The sequence below is a fragment of the Asparagus officinalis genome, chromosome 5 (assembly GCF_001876935.1).
Source record: "Asparagus officinalis chromosome 5, Aspof.V1, whole genome shotgun sequence".
NCBI classification, from domain to species: domain Eukaryota; kingdom Viridiplantae; phylum Streptophyta; class Magnoliopsida; order Asparagales; family Asparagaceae; genus Asparagus; species Asparagus officinalis.
In genome coordinates this window covers 114,366,655-114,382,930 of record NC_033798.1, presented here as the reverse complement: position 1 = coordinate 114,382,930, position 16,276 = coordinate 114,366,655, and the positions used below count along the sequence as shown (strand labels likewise).

At 36.1% G+C, this 16,276-nt stretch overlaps 1 protein-coding gene and 1 long non-coding RNA gene across 2 annotated transcripts; one reads left to right on the top strand and one right to left on the bottom strand.

Moving 5' to 3' along the window:
* On the top strand, window positions 504-4,793 carry LOC109842422 (ER lumen protein-retaining receptor-like). The gene is made up of 5 exons (XM_020411300.1): window positions 504-673; window positions 973-1,025; window positions 3,752-4,017; window positions 4,229-4,344; window positions 4,652-4,793. The coding sequence occupies exons 1-5, from the start codon at window positions 504-506 to the stop codon at window positions 4,791-4,793; spliced, it is 747 nt and encodes a 248-aa protein (XP_020266889.1).
* Window positions 14,130-15,895, bottom strand: LOC109843416. The gene is made up of 4 exons (XR_002247671.1): window positions 15,314-15,895; window positions 14,684-14,784; window positions 14,530-14,592; window positions 14,130-14,455 (listed from the first exon to the last, which is right to left on the bottom strand). It is a non-coding gene; the product is annotated as an uncharacterized LOC109843416 (long non-coding RNA).

Genomic DNA, 16,276 nt, shown 5'->3' with positions numbered 1-16,276 from the left:
AGATATAGATGAGAATAAGGAAGATAGAGAGGAGTACTTTGAAGAGGAAGCTAGTGAGCAGGAGATGAAAGTAGATGAGAAAGAGGAAGAGATAGAGCAGGACATGATTAAGGAAGGGAAGGAAGAAGACAAGAGAAGTGTAGATAAAGTGGTGGAGATGAGAGTGGCCGGATGAGAAAGAGAAGAAAGAAGAGAAGAGAAGTGCAGAGAAAGTGGTGGAGATGAGAGTGGAGGAGAAAGACTTGCTACAGCCTATCAAAAGATATCGAAGAAAGTTGTTTCCAAGAGGATAAGGGGACCAAGTACCAGAATCAGGACTCGTTCTCAGCTATTCCAAACACCTTTCACTGAAGAAAAGAAGAAGGTAACCCATCTAGATATAATTATAATTTCACACCACAAGGAGGATGATAGGAAAAAAAATCAGGTACTACTGCAAGCATGGTGAATGCACTTAGGATTTTCAAAAGAACAGAAAAATCAAGAAGAATGAGGAGACTCTGATGAAGTTGTTGAACGAGGGTATTCCTGTTGTTGATGATTTTAGCATACGCTTGGTTGATAGTGAAGGAACCTTTGTTCACAACTTTAGAATACCCCACCATGTAGCGGCAAAACTCACACTAGAGGAGAACAGATGGGTCTTAGAGCTTTGCAATCAGAAAGCTCATCAGTAAGTTTAATTCATGTGCACTAATGTTAATAGAATTATGTTAACTTATGCCCATTTATGTTAACATTTGCTAGAGCATGTTATTGTTCACTGTTATATGTTAACGTTTCCAGAATTATGTTAACTTATGCCCAAAACTGTTAATGTTTATATCTTTCTGTCATATATCAGGTCATGTATTGTTAATACGTCAAACAGTAGCATCGATTCTTTGGAGCTTCTCAATCTACTACGAGGAGGACGTATTGATGACCATGCAAGTTTAATTGCCTCACTATATGCATTTCTGTCTTTTACAGGTATTGTGTTGTAGCGCGATTTAATGTGTATCTTATGTATGGCATATTTACAGGTCATGGAAGCTTTGATCGAAAGAATTAACACATGGCTAGATAGGCCAGAAATTACTCTAATGAGCCATAATTATGGGGTTGTATCAGTCTTTTTCTATGTAAGTTGACCATTTTCTGCTACTAAGCTTCTTTAGCATTTGTTTACTCCTGGCATAACATTATATTATTGGCAATATAGCACACCCTTTATGCAAACACTCCTGATTTCCCACATATCTATACTTCATTCACTACAACAAAACTGTTTTTTTATAGCGTTGAACAATAGCGTTTATGTTACAAGTGCTATAGATTGTATGTGTCTTATTTTTTTATAGCGTTTGTAAAATTTTAAACGCTATAAGTTCTTGATGGCAAATTTTTTTTCTGACGCGACGTCGTTGAATACTTAAACGGAGACTAAAAATTAAAACATGCTGCCCAAAATTTTCATTCGTCTCCTCCCCCCAAATTTCATTGGTCCCGCCCCGAGAAAAAAAAAACTCTAACCCAAAAAAAATCCACACTCCTCTCTTTCAGACCCACTCCTCTCTTTCCTTGCTCGCCTCAGCTCTCCCCTCACCGTGCGCTCCCTCTCCTCTCTCCTCTCCCGCTCTCAGCAAAAGATCGCCGACCTCAGCTCTCCGGTTCTGGTGCGTTTTCTTCTCCGTCGACGTACGGGATCTCGGCGGCTCCGTCTCCTGGTACGGATTTGAGGTTTCTAGGGTTTTTAATTTAGGATTTTGAGGATTCTAGGTGTTTCTATTGGTTAGTTTTCATGTTTGTAGTTGTAATGCGATCAATCATCTTGCGAGCTTGGAGCATCTGAGGAATTTAAAAGGTTTCTTGAGGAAGCATGGGGGTGGCGTAGATCGAATCAATTCATTTAGGGTTTCTGATGAGTAGCTCGCCAAGGTGAATTTTTTTTACTAAGCAATGTTTTCTTAACAATTTATTCATTTATTTTAAGTATGATCATGTCAGGAACAGAAGATAACTGGTATAATCAATTTTAGTGATTTTGTAATACGCCAAGTGCATAAAAGATGTGACATCTAAGTAAGTTGGGAAATTTCATATAGCTGATTATTATAAGTAATGTGTTTTTGTTAAATATGGTGCTAATTTAGGATTTTATGTTTATTGTTGGTTAGGCTTGGATTGAAGTTGGGTCTGCAGAACTAATTTGCAAAATCTGAAATATAAAGCTGTGATGTTTTAGTGTCATACACTCATACTGCAAATGCAACTAGTTTCAAGCTTTCGGATAAAGCATTTGACTGACATAGCATTCGAGAATAATGTTTAACGGTATTTATAAGGCTCTGGTGCTAAACATCACTTACAATTACCATCTTCTACAATCCCTTGCTTGCGAGTCAAGCTTTCAGCTGATCCTACTTGAGAGAATGTTTTAAGATTATGTTGCCTCTACTAGTAACTAAAGATTTTAGGTAAAATGGTTATGTTAGAGCAATAGATTTCATGATACTGTGAGCATTGGGAAGGGATGCTCTCTTAAGTAAATGAACAGGTTGTCCAGGAAATAAAAAGGGATTTTTTAAGAAAATGCAAATATCCACTCATTACGATCACAGGGCAATTTACTAAAGCTTATGCACCCGTCTTTTCTGACACTTCTCATGGTTACTAGTGGCTTTGTATCTTCCCTGAGCTTCTATCATATCTCATCAGGCCATGGTAATCTTCCCACCTACTGAGAAATAGCTGATAACTGCTTATCATGTGTACTTAGGCTACAGTTATTATGACACGTACAAGTTTTTCGCAATATCATTAGCTTTCTAACATTCTTTAAGACTTCCCCTTACTAACAAGTAATAACTGAGTTGGAATCAGTGGACACAACCAAGTAGAATGACGTGTCTACATGTAACTTAATCTTGCACTATTTCTAGCTTCACGAACAGAACCTGATTGTAATTTAAATGGTTAGGAAGGCAGTTTTCTTTTAAATAATTCCATGTATATAATTCTATGCGAGTCAGAACTTCAAGGCATTGTGTAGTATTTAATACATTTTGTTATTCATATAATATGCTATCACATATTTGCAGTTTACTATGAAAATTCTGCCTCAACGTAAATCTCTTGTTCATTTGAGTTTCATAGTTTTATCATGCTTCATTCACACATTTGATGACTATATTTCTGTCATCTCCCAGCAATGCATACTTGTTTTGCAATAGTTGTCAATAATTTTTAATCTCACACACTGCCTACTTTAGAGTCACCACTATTTCTTGTCACATTGGCCTAGAACAACTACATAGTTATTGATAGCATCCATTTTGTGAAAATTATAGACCTGAATTTAAAACTTGGGCTTTTAAATTGAAAATATCTAAATATATACATGTGGATGTGTTGTTATACACATGAACTACCTAGCAAAATTTCCAATAGTTTCTGTGTGTTTTTAATCATGTGGGTAAAAAAGTTATTTGATTTTGCGAAAATTCGGATATGTTGATTTTGATAGCATAATATGCATGGTTAGAACATACTCAAATTTATCCGAGATCTTACACTAAAGAGTTAACTTGTAGTAGATCATATCCAACGATACAAATTTCTAATTAAAAAGCACACATGCAGACACATGCACAGACATACGTACGCACATGCACATTCTATCAACTGCAATGTACAATGTTCGCTTTCCGCTTTCTTATCAAGCAGCATGTGCATACTACATGACTCACCCTGCTTATACCTTTTGCAGGCATTTCATTTAAGACACAAGAGCTCTATGCTCTTGTCTTTGCCACACGATATCTGGATATTTTTATTGATTTTATCTCACTTTATAATACTGTCATGAAGTTGATCTTCTTTGGGAGCTCATTCTCAATAGTCTGGTACATCATAAGACACAAGATCGTCCGCAGATCATATGATAAGGATCAGGACACCTTCCGCCATCACTTCCTCATATTACCTTGCCTGTTCTTGGCCCTATGTATACATGAGAGATTTACTTTCAAGGAGGTAAACTGACTCATACAGGTTTTTAAGAAATTTGATTAATAAACTAACATATGCATGCCTAAGGTGCAATTTGTGGTCATTTTCTGTACTATCTTTTACTTTGTTGTTTCTTGTGGTATGATGAAGAAATTTCTTACTTGGAACTTATATTTCTCCATTATACATTCAGATTTGTTGCCTTCATTATGTACTTTGTAATTTCTGTTAATAGGTTATGTGGACATTCTCCTTATATTTGGAGGTTGTTGCGATACTTCCACAGCTGATCTTGTTACAGAGGACCAAGAATATTGATAACTTGACCGAGCAATATGTTTTTCTCCTGGGGTGAGCTATCTTTCTGTACTCCATGTTCAACTCATTTACTGTTATAAGTTTCATATAGAATGATTTGTGCCATGATTTAGGAGTCTGTACTTTTGTTCATGCTCAAATCCTTAGATTTTTCATATGTGACCAAGGCTAGTGGGATTTCTCTTCCTCTTCCAAACACAGATCACGCATATACAAGACCTTTTATACTGACAATTTTCCCCCTGCTATTTCTTTCTTTTTATTATTTAAATTAAAATTTGAAATGATTGTCAGAAATAAAACATCATTAATTTTTCCATTTACTTGTTTTGTCATACAGTTGGTGGCAACATTCAGCTACCCTTGCTAGTTATGAGCAGCAAGATGCCCATGAGTTCTTCATCTCAATGCTTGACAGGATTCATGAGAAAGAGCAACCTAACCATTCAAATAAAGGTATCGACTCTCTTTGCTATCATTAAAGCCAGTTTTTCATACAGAAATTAATAAAGAACAAATTATTATCTTCTTATTTTCATTAATAACAAATTTAAACAAAATTATTAAAGAAATTAATATAAGCTTGTGATTTCTAATTATTGGTGTTGTTGTTTTCTGTTTTGTGTCCATATAATGTTCATGGCTCTAGGATCTCATTATTGGTGTTGTTAATTTCTATTTTTGCAGTAGTATAAGTACTCAATTGCTGAAGATGATGAGTCTCCCAAGTCATATGTAATGCAACAAATTTAGTTTATGTTGTTCTGTGTACTATGGTTAATTTCTTGTACTCCATGTTGGACTATCCAAAGGCTAGTATTTGTTTTTTGACACATTTGTGTTGACTCTTCTTGTATGCTACAACTTAGTTATGTATCAGTTTGAACCTTTAAATAAAATATTTGCTTTTATGGTTGTCACAATTGGAAGTTATTTCTAGTTCAACAACCTCAAAGGTTTATAGGCACAACTGAAATGCTATAAGAAATGGAAACAATTGCTGAAATGCTATTAAAAGAAGAAAGGCAACATTCACTGAAACGCCATTGTAGTAACTCAAACGCTATTAAATGTAAGACAATAGCAGCGTAGAAATGCTATGAATGAAAACTAACTAATAGCGTTTTTTAACCGCTATGAAAGATATTTGTCATAGCAATATAGAAACGCTATCGAATACTCTTTTATAGCTACATAAAAACGCTATGGTTGGAAACTAACTAATAGCGTTTTTCAACCGCTATGGAAGATATTTGTCATAGAAATATAGAAACGCTATTGAATACTCTTTTATAGCTACATAAAAACGCTATGGTTGGAAACTTTGTGATAGCGTTTGGGGAAACGCTATGTAAAGCCACAGACCTACTATAGCGGGTTCTGACACAGCGTTGATTAAAACGCTATGAAATAATACCATAGCGTTTTTCGGCCGCTATGGTAGATTTCAGGTGTTGTAGTGTTAAAACGCTATGAAATAATACCATAGCGTTTTTCGGCCGCTATGGTAGATTTCAGGTGTTGTAGTGATTTATACAAAAACATGTTGCTATGAAGAAGAATATACTCCTTATCCCGCATGTGCGTCAGGACCATTGGCATGTTGCTGAAGTCAGGTTGGATGAGGACGTTATCAAGCATTACAGCTCAGCTACCCACGATGCATGGCTCGAACCAGTGAATAAAGTAATTGGTTTCATGGATCATGTGATGTCTGGTTTTGATCCCGATAATATTTGAAGGAAGTTCAGATATGAAGTTGTCCCTTGCGAGCAACAGTCTGGAATGTTAGTATATCATAAGATTATCTTTTTCACCACATCTAGCATCATATATCTAATAGAACTGTTATTTGTATCTTTGCGTTGCAGTTTTGATTGTGGACTTTTCGTTCCCTTATACATGAAGGCTATAATCAATGGGGCTGATACGATTTAGGTAACTAATCCAAGAGATAATTCTGTCGTCATCCGTGCTAGGCTTGCAGCCGAACTTCTCGTGGAAGGATGAGAACAGAGACATCAAGAGGAGATTGGAGCACTGGATGGGTGAAAGTGTTATCATTATGTAGTAATTAAACAAGTTAACTATGGGAACGAATGTAGTCTTGTATATGTTATTTTACAGCACAGGATGGGTGAAAGCGTTATCAAAATGTAGGAATTGAAACTGGTTGACGATGGGAATAAAACATTGTGATTGTATATTAATTGAACAGTCTTCAATGGACGAAAGTTTAAAACTTTTTGTTAAGGTATTTCTGCTGCCAACAGCTAAATGACATGCAAATGTTAAAAGTTAACCTGCTTCAGCAGAGGTTAATATATGTAGCTGAAAGTTGACCAGAAGAACGAACAAGTTTTCCATTTTTCAACTTCACGATTCGATTGCTTCAATGTTTTCTTCAACTGTGTTGTTTTGGATGCTATCTCATCTTCAACAGGTAATTCTTGGTGAACGGCCATATTCTCCTTCATTGCATTAGCATTATGAGCCCAAGCAAAGAACTTGCATTGCCTATTTGGGAACTTTGCACATCCTCGGTAGTATCTACCTTTGTTGATCCTATTTTTGCACTGCTTGAGGGGGGTTGGAATTTTACAGAAATAACATACCACTTCTAGTGCTTGAGAGCCCTCCTCAGTCTTCATCTCACGATCTCAAAATGATTTTTCAAGGTATGGTAGGAACAAGAGATAAGGTTTTACATGGGCTTTGCATAACATTATATATTGCATATTGGAACAAATAACTAGCCGTTGGAATATGTCTGTTGGAATAATTAATCAGCTAGCCGTTGAACAGTCACCTAGATTTGAGAACATGCAATCATTTAAACTCAAACTTTGGGGCTAAAGGGTATCCACTTCAGCTAAAACTAGTAGTAGTACAGATATAATCATTTAAACTCAAACTTTGGGGCTAAAGGGTATCCACTTCAGCTAAAACTAGTAGTAGTACAGATATAGTTATATGTTAACATGTTCAAGTATTAAAGGGTATCCACTTCAGCTAAAACTAGTAGTAGTACAGATATAGTTATATGTTAACATGTTCAAGTATAAAATTCAAAACATCTTGTTGCCTTACAGCAGATTACAACTGTCTCACGATATATAATATAAACTTAAATACAACTTATATTTCTCTAGCGTCATTCCTGTTGTAAGAAGCATAACACACTAATCACCGATGGGCTGGTTGTAAGTTGCTCAATTGTACCCCTCAGCTTTGCATCGACCACATTTGACTGGACGTTTCAAGATAGTTCTGTTGTTTATGTGTCTTGTTCTATTTCTTCCCCTCCTCTTCGTGGTAATTGGTGGAAAAATCTGGATTTTATCCCTGGGCACACTCCACTTCTCATAATCTGGTATGGGATATAATATTTCATCATAGCTCTTCTTAAACGCTTCTACGAACATGAACCAGTCATAATATTGATATACCTCTTTTTTCATATAAATGATGACTGCACAAGCATGCACACAAGGAATACGAGTTACATCCCAAGCACGGTAAGTGCATGTCCTCTTAGCCAAATCAACGTGAGTGGTTCTATGTGATTGCACTTCGAATATATCACCTCTAGATTACTTAATCTCTAAAGTAGATCCCTTTTCCATATGTTCTCTAACAATCTCCTCAGCTTTAGGACGAAGATAGCTTGTCCACTTATCAGCCATTATGCGTCTGTTGTTCATGCGAGTCATAATTTGTCTGTGGATATGCTCCACCATTTGTAAGATACGAGACAATCGAGCATCACGTATCCAGTTGTTAAAGGATTCTACAACATTAGAAGTTACATGACCATATCTGCAAACATCAAGATAATAAAAAGTATGATCAGCACCAAATATATAATAAGATTAACACGTAACTACAAAACTTAACCTTTAGTAGGTAACCACATGAAAGTTAACATATATTGGTAAATGCTAACATATATCAGTGATGGTTAACCTATAGAGTGAAGGGAATATTCACATACAAGCCAGATAGTTAATATATATCAGTGATAGTTAACCTACAAAAGGGAAAAGTCACTCAGAATGATTGAGTACATTACCTAATACCAGGAAAGAATGCATTTGCCCAATGCTCTGGCGAGTAGTTAATTGCAATCTCATATACAACTGGAGACATCTCATATATATCCTTCATGTAGTCGTTTCATTCCGTAACGGTGTATTTATAGCAAGCTGGTTGGAGCAAATTCCTCAAAACTTGTGTGTCTTTTGTCTTCATCCCCAAAGCCTTTAGCTTTGATCTAAAATTTTCAACCAAGTGCAGAACACATCTTGAGTGAATTGCTTCAAGAAAATATTCTCTCGCTGCTGCTCGGATCCCCTTGTCGGCATCAGAAATAATAACTAATTGATGTGGAGGATTGTATGGGTCTGGCCTTTCATACAGTATGGACCACATGCCTTGAGGGAACCATCTCCAATTATCAACATTCTCCTGGCCATATATGCAATACGCAATATCCATTGGTCTCCGTCATATGCTATGGCGCTCAGGAGCATGCCTTTGTATATGTCTTTCAAAAAGGTCTCATTAAAAAATAATAGAGGTCTACACCCATTTAAAAAACCAACGATGTAAGCAGCATAACATATAAACAGTCTTCTAAACCTTCTTTTATTCTGGTCAATGCAAATGTAGCTTCCTGGATTCGTTTCCTTCACCTTTTCCTCATACCTGTATCACAATGAGACCACATTTCAAATTCATATAATACAATGGAACATAAGGGTAATATATATTAGCATAGAAGCTCACAATTTTTCATGAAACATAACAGTCCACGGTGACAGCTGAAATATATATTAATGAAAATTAACATGAAGCATATAAGGGAAATAAATTGCACGATAAATTAACTACTAACATTATGGGTGGAGCGACTACGATCAAAATTTGTACATTTAAACAGATAACTATAAAATTTACCATCTTAATTGATCGTAAGACTCACAACTATCACCGTACATAGCCTCTTGCGCTCTTTATTTGCCCCACCATATCTTACTGTATTCAAGTCTCAATCCATATCGAGTGAGGAAGTCCTTTTGCACATCTTTTGGGCGGATTTCAGGTCGAACATTTAAGACAGGTCGCAATTAGGCTGCTATGAATCTACGAGATGCCCGTGATTGGTCTGACAAGTTAGTATGTTATCCGCAACTGTGTTCATTCACAAATCTTTTGATTTTAATCCTTTTTTATTTTTAATAGGAGATGCAAACAGCATCCAAGGGCATCCATATGTCTCCTTATATCGACAAATAACTCGGATACGTTTAGGTTCATTCTTTAAAAATTCATAGTCAAACTTTTTCGTCATAGAATAGTATTGTAAATCTAGTCTCAAATCATTTACAGTTTCAAATTGTTGGCCCTTTTCAGTTAATAATGTGTGCCACCATTGAGGAATGCTCAAAGTGTTATTAAGAATATCATCAGCTCTCATTACAATCTCACCAGACAGGCAATCATTTTGGATTCTCTCTGAATTGGAAGTAGTTCCTCGAGGAGGAGGATGACAATATTCTTCATTCAAAGAGGCATCACTACTGCACAAATTAATCAACCAGTGAGATATCTTGTACACTATAATATAACATTGTCTTCTGATATTTTAAATTAACCATTTTCCATATAAATTAAAAAAGAGCAGTGGAAATTAACAGACACAATGTATAGTTAACTCGTTATGATGAAAGTTAACATGATCACACGAAAGTTAACATGTTCACGTGAAGGATAATATATCTCGTCGAAACTTAACATGAAAGATGAAGAGTTAACTACAACCATCAAAGATGACAACTATGTTTTTTGATTGCGCATCGAAAACTGAAATAACATTTTTAACATCACACAACCCCAATTTTTACTAGAGTTTATTGTTTACATATAAATTAGTAATAACTTTGTGCTTTCTTTAAGAAGTAGGACACTCCATGTTATCAAAAACTTGCATTTGAATCTCCGTACAACAAGGGTAAATATTGTGATCCTACATGCACTTCAAAGAGGAAGAATATAGCATTAACGCCCAAGGACACCGTGCACATTAAGTATTTGGTGGCCGTTGGGGGTTGTTGATAGTTATGCGGATAATTATGAGGTAAAATTGATGGGATTTAAAGCGCATAAGGGGTTTTGGAAAGATGAAGGGGAAAAAACACTTAAATTGTTCCAACAGAACCTTAAAATCTAAAATGGCTGTGCTCACATCACACAAAGCCCAATGTTATAAAGAGATCATTAATTACTTACATTTCACTAATAACTTTCTATTTTTTCCAAAACTCGAACACTCTATATTAACAGCAGTATTAACAGCAGCTTGCATGTGAATCTTCGTACAACCAACATTTCGATTGTACTCCAACATGCACTTCAAGTCATCTTCATTATCAACTAAAAAACTCAGGTTGGGGTGTCTCTCAGATTTATATATCAAGGATAAAGCTTCTTCATGTACATACAGTCTTTCAGCCACGTCAAATTTCAGTTCATAAAACCTTGTTGTCGAGCATGGCTTCAAGAATATGGTCTTCTCGCCTAAAGACACCATACAAATCAAGTTGTTGGCAGCCATTGGGAACGGTTGAGAGTTATGGAGACAGTTATGAGGAGTAATTGAGGGGATTTAAAGCTCATAAGGGTTGTTGAAAGTTGAAGAAAAAACCCTAACTTCATAAATGGGAGAGTGAGGGTTAAAATTAGATAATTTATAACCCATGATGGAGAAGCGGAGCAGTAATGGAGGGAACCCACCTTTTTCCCCCCCCGCTTTTCGCCATCTCCTCACCTTAACTACGATGGGAGAGATCAGTGATCATTTAATGCTTTGTAGCCGGTTTCCTATGAGAGAGAAGAGGGCATTTACAGAGTTTTGTCAAAATACACAGTGTGTATGTATAAAGGAGGGCTAAAGGGGCTGGGCCACACAATAAACACCATTTTTGGGGCTTAAGCCCAAAGGGATTAATTGGTGGGACTGGGCCACTTCAAGGTCTCTATTTTGGGCCTAGACATAATTTTCCCTAAAAAATAATAAAAAATTTATTGATAATAAATAATAATATAATAATGATATAATAATATATTATACAATATTATAATCGCTATAATATTATTAAATTTTTATAAAATAAATTGTAATAAATTAATAATTATAAAATATTATATAATAGTAACATATTTAATAATAACATAACAATATAATAATATTATTATAATAACATATTGTATAGTAAATGTAATATAATATATAAAATATTAATATATTATGTAATAAATAATATAATTTATTATAAAGTAAAATAAATTTTAATAATAAAGTAATTTATTGCTAACAAATATTAATGTAAAAATAATAGGAAAAATTGCTTCAAGGCCCCAAAAATGCAAACATGATGTGTCTCAGCCCCCTGAACTTTTTCTAATGTGCATTAGCCCCAAAAATAAAAAGTCCAGGTGATTCAGCCCCTTTTACAATTTTTAAGACATTAAATCCCGTGATTCAGCCCCAAACTACCCTCTTCTTCTCCTCCACATCTCCAGATCTGCTCCTTCTCTTCCAACAAACACATCTCCTATTCCACCCTATCTCCAACCTCGCTGAAAACTTCCAACGCCATCGGTACCTCTGTCGTCACCACCTCCCCTCGACCTCGTCGACTCCATCCCCTGTCGTAGCCCTCGCCGCCACCACATCGACCCTCGTCGGACTCCACCTCTGACGTAGGCCATCTTCCCTGCAGCCACCAGCGCTTTGCCGACCCACCACCCCACGCCAGTATGCTAGGGACTTCAAGTGGGCTCTCGTTGGGGTTGGTTTTGGTCGTGGGCCTTTGGTTTTGGTTGTGGGTGCTTGGATTTTGATTGTGGGTGCTTGGGCCTTTGGTTTTCGCGTCCAAGTTTGGATTTTGATAGAGGTCTCTTTATAGGGTTGGGTTTAATTTTGTTGATGAGCATCATCATGCCCGTGGCCGCGGAGAATAGGATGGCTGATGAGATGTTGAGGGTGTCGACGGTTGATGGAGGAGAGGAGGAGCTTGTTCCAGTCATTCATTTGCTCGTCGATGATGGAGTGCATCTCCGCCGTTCTCAGCAACGTCGACGATGAAGACACCTCTCCAGTCCCCGTCACCATCCCCCCGTCCTCCTCGGATGAACAACAACAACGAATATGCGACCTCCTCTCCCAGCTCGACGAAGAGCGCCGCACTCGTCAAGAATCCGACGATGCCCTAAAACGCAACGATGACATCGTACGAGACAAAGACCAGGCCAATTTCCAAGCTAACTAATTATCATGCTAACTAATTAATTTTGTATATATGTGAACTATAACCAGAATGTGATATAAAAATGATGTACAAATAAGCAGGAGCGGAATTTATCATGCTAACTAACTAATTTTTAACGGTGCCATTTAAGGGAATATGTAACATGTTATCCATAGCACGTAACATGTAACGATAATAGTTAACATGTTAACTGTTGTAGTTAATGTGTTAACTATTAAAGTTAACATGTTAATTGTTATCGTTAATATGTTAACTATTATATATAAACTAATAACTATCATAACTTACATGTTAACTATAATATGAACGCATGTTAAATGTAAAAGCCAACATGTTAACTAAATTTGTAACGTGCTATCCATAAGTTGTAACGTGCTATCCAGAGCACCAACGTGTTAACTATATTTTGCGTAATAAGCTTACGTAGAAAAATAATGACATGATTGGGTACTGCTTGTTTGATGACACGTAGCATGTTAAATGAGAACTATATTGTGTTATAGTTAATATAATCCATTAACATGTTAATATAGTTATCAATTTACCAATTAAGGTTAGCATAGCTCTCATTTAACGTGTTATCAGTGTAACTTAATAAGCAAACTACGAAAGTTAACATGTTATCAGTGTAACTTAACAAGCGAACAGCGAAGTTAACATGTTATCAGTGTAACATAACAAGCGAACAGTGAAAGTTAACATGTTATCAGTGTAACATAACAAGCGAACTGCGAAAGTTAACATGTTATCAGTGTAACTTAACAAGCAAACAAAGAAAGTTAACAGCCCAACATGTTATCAGTGTAACTTTTACAAATAACAGCATCCCAACCCCCATTTTCCTCCTAAAATATGTACACATCCTAACTATTTATATATAAATCATAACCATTCAAAACTATAAAATTAGTCCAATATTTTAAAACCATAAAATCAAAAAAAGACCACCACTATAACACCTGAAATCTACCATAGCGGCCGAAAAACGCTACGGTATTATTTCATAGCGTTTTAATCAACGCTGTGTCAGAACCCGCTATAGTAGGTTTTTGGCTTTACATAGCGTTTCCGCAAACACTATCAAAAAGTTTCCAACCATAGCGTTTTTATGTAGCTATAAAAGAGTATTCAATAGCGTGTCTATATTGCTATGACAAATATCTTTTATAGCTACATAAAAATGCTATTAGTTAGTTTTCAACCATAGCGTTTTTATGTAGCTATAAAAGAGTATTCAATAGCGTTTCTATATTGCTATGACAAATATCTTTCATAGCGGTTGAAAAACGCTATTAGTTAGTTTTCATTCATAGCATTTCAACGCTGCTATTGTCTTACATTTGATAGCGTTTGAGTTACTACAATAGCGTTTCAACGAATGTTGTCTTTCTTCTTTTAATAGCATTTCAGCAATTGTTTCCACTTCTTATAGCATTTCAGCTATGCCTATAAACCTTTAGAGGTTGAACTAGAAATAACTTCCAATTGTGACAACCATAAAAGCAAATATTTCATTTAAAGGTTCAAACTGATACATAACCAAGTTGTAGCATACAAGAAGAGTCAACACAAATGTGCCAAAAAACAAATTACTAGTCTTTGGATAATCCAACATGGAGTACAAGAAATTAACCATAGTACACAGAACAACAAAAACTAACTTTGGTGCATTACATTTGCTTCCCAGCTGTAGAAAATAAAATTTGCAACATAAGCATCATGTACTTCAAAAAGCAATAAATACATAATCATACGATGTATTCACCAATCAGGTCTCTCGTACAGCCTTTCTTTGCACGTACCATGTAAATCTTCAAGCAAACCTTCTTTGTCAGCCTTCTTACTAACATTTGTATTAATGTCAAATAAAAAAAAGATATCATACCTTTGTCATGAATAAGATCATGCTGTCAATGACTCAGTTGAACTATAGTGTTATCAGAAGTTTCTGCTACGTATAGAGTTAGTAAATTAGCATATAATAAAGTAAATGTCATTAAGATTTAGGCTTCTTTTGTATGATGATTCGGTTTCCATACCTTTGTTGCTTATTCTCATTGTCAAGTCCTTTTTCAGTCATTCATGTCTAACTTCTCAATTCAGTTCTTCAGTGAAGTTAGATAGAGCAATGGGATAAAGCCTGGAGTGAAGAACAGAGAACAAAGGCATTAGAAAACGCAGCCTGTGCACATGCCAAGTATCAAAATTTCACTGCTTTTTACATTATTTTATTCATCTCGTGCGGTTAGCATTCAACAATCCAAATAAGAGACATAAGTAAACATGATAAAGACCAGAAAACTTGTGGAAAAGATAAAGACAACAAGAAATTGTACTCTAAGAAGTAAGAAGAACAATTGATCAATAGTTAACATGAGACTGAAAATTTAAATCACTCCTTCTGTATGACAAGAAGTTCACAGCAACCAAAGGAGAAGGTAATATAACATGAAAATCACTTTTTTATTTGAAAAAACATAAAAAAAAACAATAAGGCATCACTTGCCCAACTCATTCCCATGTATAATTCTCACCTTTCCTACGAATTGTATAAACAAGAATGGTAGCATGCATTGTGTATTGAAGGCATTAAGTGGAGCAGGCTTCAATTTCAAATAAAACAATAAAAAATGTGAAAACTGATTGTCAATAGGCTTCAGAATGGATACCTTGTGGGGTAAATCTTTCACAACTTCTGATATTGCTTTGACCGTTGGTAGTGTTTTTTTCGGAGCTCCAGTCTGCATGAAAATAGCAATTGTCTGAAAACCTGGTACATGAATATAGACCATGATGTAGCTGAGAAAGCATTCTGTTCTGGAAAATATAACAAGCCGCTTAACAGTTTGACCAGTAAAAAAAAATTGCAGGTGTGAGAATATGTAAAAAAATTCCCACAGCTTACACATTTTTTAAGGCTACACTTAGTCGTCGACTTGCAATAATGATTTGCAGTATAATCTTCTTGCTGATTCAGATTTGTGAAGAAACAACTAATTCTGAATGACACACATCTGATGTAGTTCTAGATGTCACTTAGAAGATCACCTGCACATAGAGCCATCTAGTTGACTAGCTACTGAACTATCATAGTTCACCTTGGAAGAAGAGAACTTGTGGATGTCCCCGAAGGGAGTGTATTTAATTGCTTCTTGGACAAAGAGCAAATCAATTACAAGTGAAGGTTAGAAATGGTTATTGTAGGCGTCGAAAAATGCTTGCAGGCATCCAAATACCACTCAAAACAATATGGGAGAACAATTTACACGTCATCAGGCAACACAAGGTGGCGCGGCAGCCCATGGCGTCGCGGCTAAGGCGCGACAGCACATAGTGCCGCGGCTAAGGCGCGACAGCATACGGTGTCGCGGCTTAGGCGCTGCAACCTAGGGTGCCGCGGCTATGTTAAAGGAGTACTGTGGCGGTTACAAGGCAGTTATATGATGATTTTTTAAGGCCTACGTGGCAGCATATCAGAAATAGAACGTATGCTGACGTGGACAAGCAGTTAAACAACGAAAAAAGTGGTTAAAGGTCGTGGGAGAATGGTTTTAAGCACGATGGAACATGCTAATAACCGTCTCTTTGGCCGCGGCAGCCTATACTGCCGCGCCAATAGCCGCGGCAGTGTA

Excerpts from the sequence above, each read along its gene's own strand:
- LOC109842422 (XM_020411300.1), top strand. The coding sequence starts at position 504 with ATGAAGTTGTTGAACGAGGGTATTCCTGTTGTTGATGATTTTAGCATA. Across the intron at positions 1,026-3,751 it reads TATGTATGGCATATTTACAG|GCATTTCATTTAAGACACAA; the intron begins GTCATGGAAGCT and ends TACCTTTTGCAG. Across the intron at positions 4,345-4,651 it reads CAATATGTTTTTCTCCTGGG|TTGGTGGCAACATTCAGCTA; the intron begins GTGAGCTATCTT and ends TTTGTCATACAG.